The sequence below is a fragment of the Cyprinodon tularosa genome, unplaced genomic scaffold (assembly GCF_016077235.1).
Source record: "Cyprinodon tularosa strain WSP-4 unplaced genomic scaffold, ASM1607723v1 ctg116, whole genome shotgun sequence".
NCBI classification, from domain to species: domain Eukaryota; kingdom Metazoa; phylum Chordata; class Actinopteri; order Cyprinodontiformes; family Cyprinodontidae; genus Cyprinodon; species Cyprinodon tularosa.
The window spans coordinates 1,432,501-1,441,750 of record NW_024037959.1 but is presented as its reverse complement, the minus strand read 5'-3'; the positions used below and the strand labels follow the sequence as shown (position 1 = coordinate 1,441,750).

Here is a 9,250-nt window from a genome sequence, read left to right as displayed (position 1 = left end):
AATCAAACCATTCTTCAGTCATAAAAGGACTGAGGTTAGAGCCCTCGGTGTAAATGCCAATGTCAGTCCTCGAAGGGCACTATTAGTGTCTCCTAGACCTGTTAATGTGAGGGCCTGTCTGATAAAAGCTTTCAAAGCTAAATGGACCTAAAGGGAATTTCTCAGCGAGGTGTGAAGCAAAGTGGTGCAGGTTGAGGTACTTTGCTTTTTTTGGTTCGTAATTGACGAAACAGATGCCATTTAGAAGACATTTTGTCCAACAGAACCATTTGATAAACATTCAGCTGGATTTTCCTAATTCACTATGGTACTTTACAATAATGTACTTTAAGAGAAATAAAAAAAGCACACAACATATAATCATGTTAAACTAAGAAATATAATTTATTGCATAAAAATTATATTTAGTTACAAGTAAGAATGCTAAACAGGTATTTACAATCGGTGCTTCACAGAGACGAAATAATGTCACTGAACCATTTAGATTTTCTGTAAAAATGTCTCAATATTTGAACAAAGGCAGAGTTTGTCTCCTTCAAATGAGCCAACCAGTCACGTTCGGCTTTAATAATCCAGAGATTATGGCCGAAAAGTAGACACCCAGATATCTGCAGGCAAAACACTTTGTAGTTCTCAGCAGGGAAAGTTCTGCTCCATGAATTGACAAAAAAAAAAGTCCTGCTGGCTCACTGAACGGGTTGTAGTCTGCTGTTTCTTCATGGCAAAGGCCTGCAAGGCATGGTTCACCATGTAAGCCACGGTTTGTCCTGAGCCTGATGTGCCATTCTGATTTTTATCATTTATGGCATCCTCAGTGAGATGAGTGATCCAGCTCTCCCAGTCCAGATGGAGAATGCTTTTGCAAAATCAGAATGTCCAGAAACCACTTAAAGATACAAAAAAAAAACAAACAAAAAAACTGTGAATGTTCTGATCTGTAAAAATAGAAATACTCTTAGAGGAACCAAAAGAAGTTGGAAAAGCTTCACTTTTCTTTTCTACTTGCATAGCACTTATAGAAATGACAGCTCCAAATGATGTACACATTTTTTTTGTATGTGAACTCCAATCTGCCTCCACAAACCCATTTACTCAGGCACGCTCACTTCATTCACACAAAACAGCTGCATGACTCACAGCTGAGGAGGTGGGATACTGACGCTGTTTTGGTTTCTGTCGTTTTAAAACTATAAACACTTGCTTTGCCTTTCTTCAAGAAACAAAACATAAAGAAATTCTCATATTCTCATCTAACAATAACTGATAGATCGATAATGATAATACAAATAGCTCCAGGAGCCTAGCCACAGAGCAGGGAGCTCAGGAGATAGATCGTCAATAAGCCATCACTGCTGGATAAAGGAGGATAGAATGACTTACAAGACATAATTAAGCTTGTGTTGCGGTAAATTAACATATATGGTCCCTTGATGCCAAATTGATTTCAGGTAAGGCTAATTTATTCTATAATCGTCTCTTCTCAGACAAAGCAAAGCGCTGGGACTTACGAACTATGATGCCTTGCAAAAGTGTTCATCAACCTTAAACCTTTTCAAATGTCATGTCAGAAACAGAAACTTCAATTCCTTATCGACTGGGAATTGTGTGTTCCAGATATTATTGTGATCAAGTCTGGTGTGTTTTTTTTATTTATTTTTTATTTACCATCTTTAAACATCTAGAAACAAACATATATGCTGGTTCTTTGAAAGATGTCTAAGACAATTTAAATGGGAAGCATCTGTGAACATTACTTTTTAAATAATTGGATTTGGATTTTAACCAGGCCAAAAGTTTGGGACCACACATTCCCCTAAAGCTCTGCCATTATGTTTGCGGTTTTAGATTCTCAGGTTGCTTGAAGTCGCTTACAGATCCATCTTCTAATCAACCCTGACAGGTTTCCTATTGCTGCTGCTGCAAAAAACACCCAAACAACAAAACATCCCCATACAACGATGCTGCTACCAAGATGTACCACTATGGGGATGGTGGGATTTGCAGAGTTCATTTCCAGTCATACATAGAGTTTTGAAGACCAATGGGCATTCTTTTACATGTTTGCAGGGTGCTATAAATAGCTTATGATAAATGAGTTTTCTCATGCGTCTTTCAAAAATTCCATTCCTTCGGTTTGTTTCTTATGAAGATGCGTAGTTTACAACAGCTGGTTCACTCCTTTGACAACTTATTCCACCTCAGCCAGTGGCGGTTCTAGACCAAATGTACCAGAGGGCCAGGAGGGGGCCAGCGTGTTTTCATGGGGGCACAGAAAAGAATGAAATAAAAAACAGGGCAAGGGATTCAAATATATTAAGAAAACTGTATGAGGTGAAATTTCTATTAAATTGGGTTTAATTAAAATTCTATTCATTATAAGGTCCATATAAATTCATACATTACATATTTTTGACTTAATTTAAGTTAAAATTTTCTCTAAAATCTGAATTAAAGCATTTTTAAAATTTGTTTTGAAAAAAAAAAAAACATTTAGCAAATAAAAACTTGGTTCCCATCTCAATAACACTGGCGCTATCACCTTATTGTTTTTAAATAATTAGTAAAACAGAATTTCTAAAGAAAAAAATGAAATAGATCCAAAGGACCTATCAGTAACCATGTCTTTCCAGCGCATATCATCATTAGAACTTCTTTAAGTATTATATCTTCAGTAAAGGGGCCATAACAGGGGCCAGGATATGATCTACAGGGGCACTGGCCCCCGCTGGCCCCTTTCTAGAATTGCCCATGACCTGAGCAGATGATCTATGAACCTCCTCCAGGGCTACAATGGAAAAACTGGCTGCCTCTCATATGCTCTTCTTACCTTGCCCTGCAAGTTTAGGAAAGCAGCCATATTTTGCTGGTGTAAATACTATGCATTTTTTTATTTTATTGTATATAACCTTTGTCTGCTGAGCATAAGTATCCATTTGCTTCATAATTAATTCATAATTATAACTTCCTTGTTGTCAATCTATCATATAAAATCCCATCACAATTTTATAGCTCACAAAATATGAAAAACTGTTGTCTGAGGTGTGAATACTTTTGCAAGGCAATTGAAATTGTTCATTTTGAAAAGATGCATCAAATTAAAAACAATAGGATAATTTTCTTACCAACGGCTAAAAGCTGTGCACTTCGTTTTAAGATGAAAACAAAATAACAATCAACAGCAGCTCAGCAGCTTAAAGAAGCACAAATGGTAAAACAGGTCCAATATTATAATTCTGTCAACAACATGGGAAAAAAAATGCAATCCACAAATATGGATAATAAATTAAAGAGCGTTCCCCAAAGGAAACTTTTGAGGGATGATGCAGTTTATTCTCAGCAGATAGGGAGCGTGGCAGAGAGACGGAGGAATGCAAGGAGAGATGAAAGAGAAACACCCCTGTGAGTCGGCGCGATATACCATGGCTTTGAGGCATTTGTTGGTACAATAAAAAGAGTCATCCTAGTTATCTGCCAATCCTGCAACCAACTTTGCAATTTAATCTCCCACTCCCACAGTTACGAAAAGGCAGAGCGTTTTTTCCCTTTTCAGCCAGAAGCGATCCGACTGAAACCTTCAGGATATGATCCTTATCCATAAGACGAGAATTCCTGGCCTGCATGTTTTCAAGCCGATTAACGACCACTTTCTCCGTGTATGTATTTTGCAGAGTGTATGTGTGCATACGTATGTGTGTGCGTTGGCCTGTACGGCTGCAGGCAGGTTGGTGCAGCCTGTCATTCACAGCCCACTCTGAATGAGAATGAAGGAAACAAAAGGCTGTGCCATGAGATGAGATGGTGTTAAATCATGCTCTTCCATGCTGCTACTAAAATAACCCCATGTTCTCATATAGGTGTTTGTTTGCTAAACAGATTTCTGCAATTTAACACTGTTCTCACATATGTAAGATATGTTATTTTCTATTACTTAATTACATGTTACATCACAATCTTGAAAGACTTTGCAGCATTTTCCCCATTTGGGCACTCATTTTTTTTTTCTTTCATTTAGCTGATCCAATATTGCTTTGGAGAACTGAAGCTGAATCAGGTTGGCAGTTGGACGGCACACGTGGGAATGGGTTATGGTTGATACGTGGCTACAACGGCTGGTCAGGAGTCAGCAAAGGAGTGGGTGGTACAACCAAAATGCTCTGCTGTTGAAAGATCTGTGTCAGCGTGTGCATATTCATAGGCAAGGGTTCTCATTTTCATCCCTGCATGGACACCAACCCCCCACCTTCCCCCGAAACAAAACTCCTAAAATGTCCTGCTTGATCTCCAGTTTCTTGGCCAATCAGCAATCCCCATCTGTTGTCATGACGACCAGCACTTCACTTTTCCCCATATCCTCCAAAGCTGTCGCCAGAGAGACCAGGTCTGCGTCACCTTGGTGACACGCTTCCCATAAGTCCAGCAGGACACCTGTAGGGCTGGGCTTTGTGGCGAAGTAGTTCAGATACCTGAGAGTGAAAAATGGAGAACACATGATGTGAGGAGACGTTTCTGATTATAGAAAAAAAAAATAACGGTAACGACTGAAATTATTCAAACTCTTTCTCTTTACTTTAGCACTTTAGGTGTAAATATATTAAATATAATGAAATCAGAAGGTTACAATATATAATAATTTTATATAAAGCTAAATTAAAGTAATAACTGACCAAAGCTAAATGTTCTGTTTCTCCAAGACCTTTTTAACTCTATTAAAATTATTTTTTTGATACAGAAAAGTTATTATATGCCCCACACAATTATGGGGAAGATTTCCAAAATGAAGAACTCCACAAGTATGATACATCCATAAAAAGGTAATTGCTAAAGATGTTGGCTGGTGGGCTACGGTGGCTCAGAGGGAAGGGCTTTTGTCCTCTAACCATAGGGTTATTGCTTTTAGCCCCTGCTTCGAATAATCCATAGACAAGTTACTTCCCCCGCCAGGTCTGCTGTTGATGGTCAGAGGGCTTGGTAGCATTATGAGCTTTATTGGACTTGATTAAAATGTATTTACAGCCGGTTTTACAGTACTATCAGCATCCAAAAGTGGGAAAAGTGGGTTACCTTTCTTAGAGAACATTTAAGACTCTTTTTAACTGAACTTGGCAGGACTGTGTTCTCTATTTTTGTCAATAAATAATCTATAGAGTAGACTTAAGCATAATGGTTTGGTCTCACTGGGATAGTTGAACAATGATTTAAACACTCCTGCTATAGAACAAGAGCTCAATGACTTCTTTCCAAACAGGACTTTGAAAAAGTACTTTGATTATATTAACTCTTCTTTGCTTAAAATGTACATTTAATTTTTATATATGAATCCTTTAGGCCAGAAGTCCTTAATAAAAGAGAAAAATGTATTTCATTCTCCTTTCTGGTTCAATACAGTTTTTTTAAAAGCCCGGTAGTAACAGGTGCAAAATGGTTAATCCATAAAACATGAGCTGAAGTCAATATATCACCATAAACTGACCGACCCAGAACGTGGGCTACACTTTCTGCAGCCCCTGATCCAGAGACAACATCAGAAGCAATAAAGCTGTAATTTCATTAGAAAACCAAAGCCAGAGTCTGGAGGACGAGAAGAGAGAGGCAGAATCCATTTTGAGGTCCAGTGTGATGATTAGTGGTGCCAAGTCATCTGCTGGTATTGACCTGTGTGTTTCATGAAACTTTAGGCCAGCTCAGATGTTTGCTAAGAAAGGCTGCCACTTCTGACAAGCTTCATGAAGATGCTGGTCTTGGCACCTGGAGACACTGCTGGAGGCACCAACACCTGCTTCAATGACCGTGGTGTCACTATGCCTGACTATAGAGCAAAATAGCTGTGTCATTTTGCTCTTATTAGAGATGATAGAGTCCGTAAACAAAGGTTTCAAAACTCCACTTTATTTGTACCTATCTATTTAAAATGGTACAGAAACTTTTAACTTGATGGACCATAACCCAGATATTAAAACTAAAGATAGACCTGACCTGTCAAAGCCCAGACTGCGAGCCAGAAGTCTCCAGTCACAACCCCGCGCACTGGGTGCATCCAGGCTGGCACAGATCTTGTGGCGGATGGAGTCGGGCAGGCGAAAGGCATACGGTCCCACCTGAGAGGAAGGCAGGCAGGTGCTTGCCGATGGGAGCGGCGAGTGAGGTGGGAGAGTCTAGTTTGATGGAGAAGTTCAGAGGCAGAGAAATTAACCACGGAGTGAACATGTTAGGTGTTTGTGCTGCTGAGAATTTCCGCAGGAAAACGTTACCTCCTGGATGTCTGTGTGCAGCTGGAAGATCTGTCCCTCCCCTTCCACCTGCCGAACACAGATCTTACAGGCGAGCTGCGACACAGCCAGGCTGGCTCGCTCCAGGCTGAAGGTGCAGTGTAAAGGTCTCTGGCTGCCGCTCCAAATGTGATAGAAAGGAATCTCCTGTTGCACAAAGACACATGTTTAAAACCTTGTAATCTCTGCAGCACAGAATCCTCTACAGAAGCATCTGGTTTCTATTTAAGACGTATATGTTTCCTACAACTGTCTGCTTATGGGTTATCTCAAAAGCACAAAGCCCATAAATTTGAACCACTATCAGGTTTCCTGTTTGTTTATTCTGAACAGGTTCTGGGCTGGGTTATCTTATTTCTGCAGCAAATAGAGCAGAAGCACAACGTTTGCTGAAGAAATGAAAGAAGCAAAATATATTCTCTGATAAAAAAAAAAAAAAAAACATTAAAACTGTAATTTCCAATTTGTGCTTTTTGCTTAGGTATTTTTGTTTTTGTTTTTTTTGCCTCTCTTTTTATTATTAAGAACACATTTCTTTTGCACGGGGCAAGCATGCACGTGCTTATTAGTAATATCAAATAAAAAACTTTGTGGAAAGAATGGTCCAAAAATAAATGCAGAATATCAAAGTGAAGCACCTGGTACTTAGCCAGAAGTTTGCTCCTCCAGTGATTGTGAGGAATATCGTGGATGGACAGGCGGAGGTTGTGATAGCTGTCTTTAAAAAGCAGCGGCTTGGGATCCTCTATTAAAACTCCACCCAGACTTCTCTCCAGATCCATCACCTCCTGCACACAAACAGAAAGAGGACAGGCTTAGGAAAATGTTGTCCTTCTCACTTCATTGCATGAGGCTTTGAAAAGGTTGCACTTAAATGTGTTGCAGTTTGCAGGGTAAAAGAATGAATAGTGTAGAAGCTGACTGCATTTTAATCATGCTCATGTCATGTGGTTGGTGAGCATTTTATATAAAACTGACTATATTTAAATATTTACCTGCTCAGAGTTCAGTTTGTTGTTCTCTTTATTTTTAGAATGAGGTTTGTATTATTGTTCTACTCTACTGGTCTGTTGTTTCTTGAGGGATTTGAAGATTTAATATTAATGTGTTGAAATTAAATTTGGAAATGCAGCTGTAGAAAGACTGACAGAGACAGTCAGCCAGTATTGCCATGAGCCACTATGGAAATAAGGAATATTAGCTTTTATTATTATTCAGAGGCAGAACTTAATAGTTAACTCCTGCATGAGTTTCTTTTATTGGTTGAAGTTTTGAAAGGTAATTTTATGTAAAATACTTTTTCTGTAAATGTCTACCTTTATTATTTAGAGGGATCTTCCTCGTTCAGTTGTCTTTCGAAGATACGCCTGGTTCAGTGATTCTATGTTTAACTGTTATGTTCCTGCATGGATTTCTGTACAGCGCCATTGATTGATTCATACAGATACTCACGAAAAGCTGGATAGATAATCAGATTATTTGCAAGAGGAGATTGTCTGAAGATGTTCAAAGCTTGAACTCCAATCATCAAAAAGCAAAGATCTATAGAGAACATCCCTATCTATGTATATTTTTTTAGCTGTCTCTTTCCATAGTGGAGCTTTTTTATGGTGTTGAAGCTGCCTTCAACCTTTTGTTCTTTAGAATTTCATTTAGAAAGTACTTCTGGCTCAACAATTTTCAGTGTTATTTCAATTCTCTGCTGTTTTCAGTCTTAGGCCAGTAGAAGCAGATGGAAACATATCTACTAAACATGCCTCAACTGGTTAGAAGGGAGTAGTATCAATATCAATATCATTGACTCCCAATATCATTGCAGACGACTCAATATAGCATGATTGTTAGCATGAAATAATCTACTGATTTTCACTGTAATGTGGGATCTATTCTATGAATCTAACACCTACTATCACTGAATTGAATTTAGACCAAACAAGATTTATTTCAAATGAATACTAATTAAACTTGTTAGAATTATAAAGTGCCCTTGAATGATTTGTTGTGAATTGGGGATTTATAAATAGACCAAACTGAATAAACAGCCGCATTTAAGGGTCCCTCTTATATCTCTTTTATAACTCATTAACTACATTTCAAAAGAAAATTATAATATAGTTGCTATTTTATTTTGATTTCTGTGAAAAAAAAAACATAAGCCTAACTTTATTTCTTTTCAGATAAAGTAAAAATTGAACTTTAACTTTCCCCTTGTGCCTTAGAAAAAAGTCTTTCTGCAGACAAGTTACTCAAAGAGCATTTTAGCTGCAAACTACAGTTAGGATTGGTGAGGGAAGCTTTTAGGAGGATGCAGAGGATAGAAAGAGTAAAGGTTGGAGGAAGTCTCTCTTATTGAAGCACTGTGAGATGCAGCAGACAGAGACCCCATCTGAGGAAGAGTTCATCAGAGACACGAAGCAGGAAACAATAACACTAGAACTGCCTGTCATAAACTCAATAGGAGACTCTGACAGAATAATTTTAAAACGTTTCTGAACTAATCTCCTAGTTTGACTTAAAGCGTTTGGTGCATTTGTATGCAAATAGTTTCTATATAACAATCGGAGAGGATAAGCAATACTTAGAAAGCAGCCATTATGATGTGAAGCGACGTTTTGATAAGTGGGTCGTTACATTTTATATGCTTATTCAACAGCCCCGTTAATGACAAAAACAAATCCAAAAACTGGTAATCATATTTTTTCTTTCAGGTGTGATCTATTTCTTTAGACAAGATGTAACAGGACACACACTTTCTGAAAGTTCAAGATTATTTCTGTCAGTCTAGAGAATATTTTGTGGTTCACTAGAGTTCCAAAGACTTACAAATAAATTAGTAACCTTGTCAAGACTAAATGTGAATGCTGTTTTCTAATTTTTGTCCTTTAATTGGAGCAGTTACAACTGCTTTTTGATATTTTTTAGCCTACTTCATCTTGTGAGACAGGTTCCGTTCCTGATTCTTCCTAGTGAACAGTATTTTTACA

The 9,250-nt window shown here is 38.1% G+C and overlaps 1 protein-coding gene across 1 annotated transcript in view; it reads right to left on the bottom strand.

The window, feature by feature from the left end:
- Positions 1-359: 359 nt before the first annotated feature.
- unc5b (unc-5 netrin receptor B) overlaps positions 360-9,250 on the bottom strand; it is an 86,996-nt gene continuing 78,105 nt past the window's right edge. The window contains 4 exon segments of the mRNA XM_038307208.1: positions 360-4,463; positions 5,974-6,152; positions 6,249-6,413; positions 6,905-7,054. Of these exon segments, the coding sequence (XP_038163136.1) occupies positions 4,298-4,463; positions 5,974-6,152; positions 6,249-6,413; positions 6,905-7,054 (660 nt within the window). The 3' untranslated portion in view covers positions 360-4,297.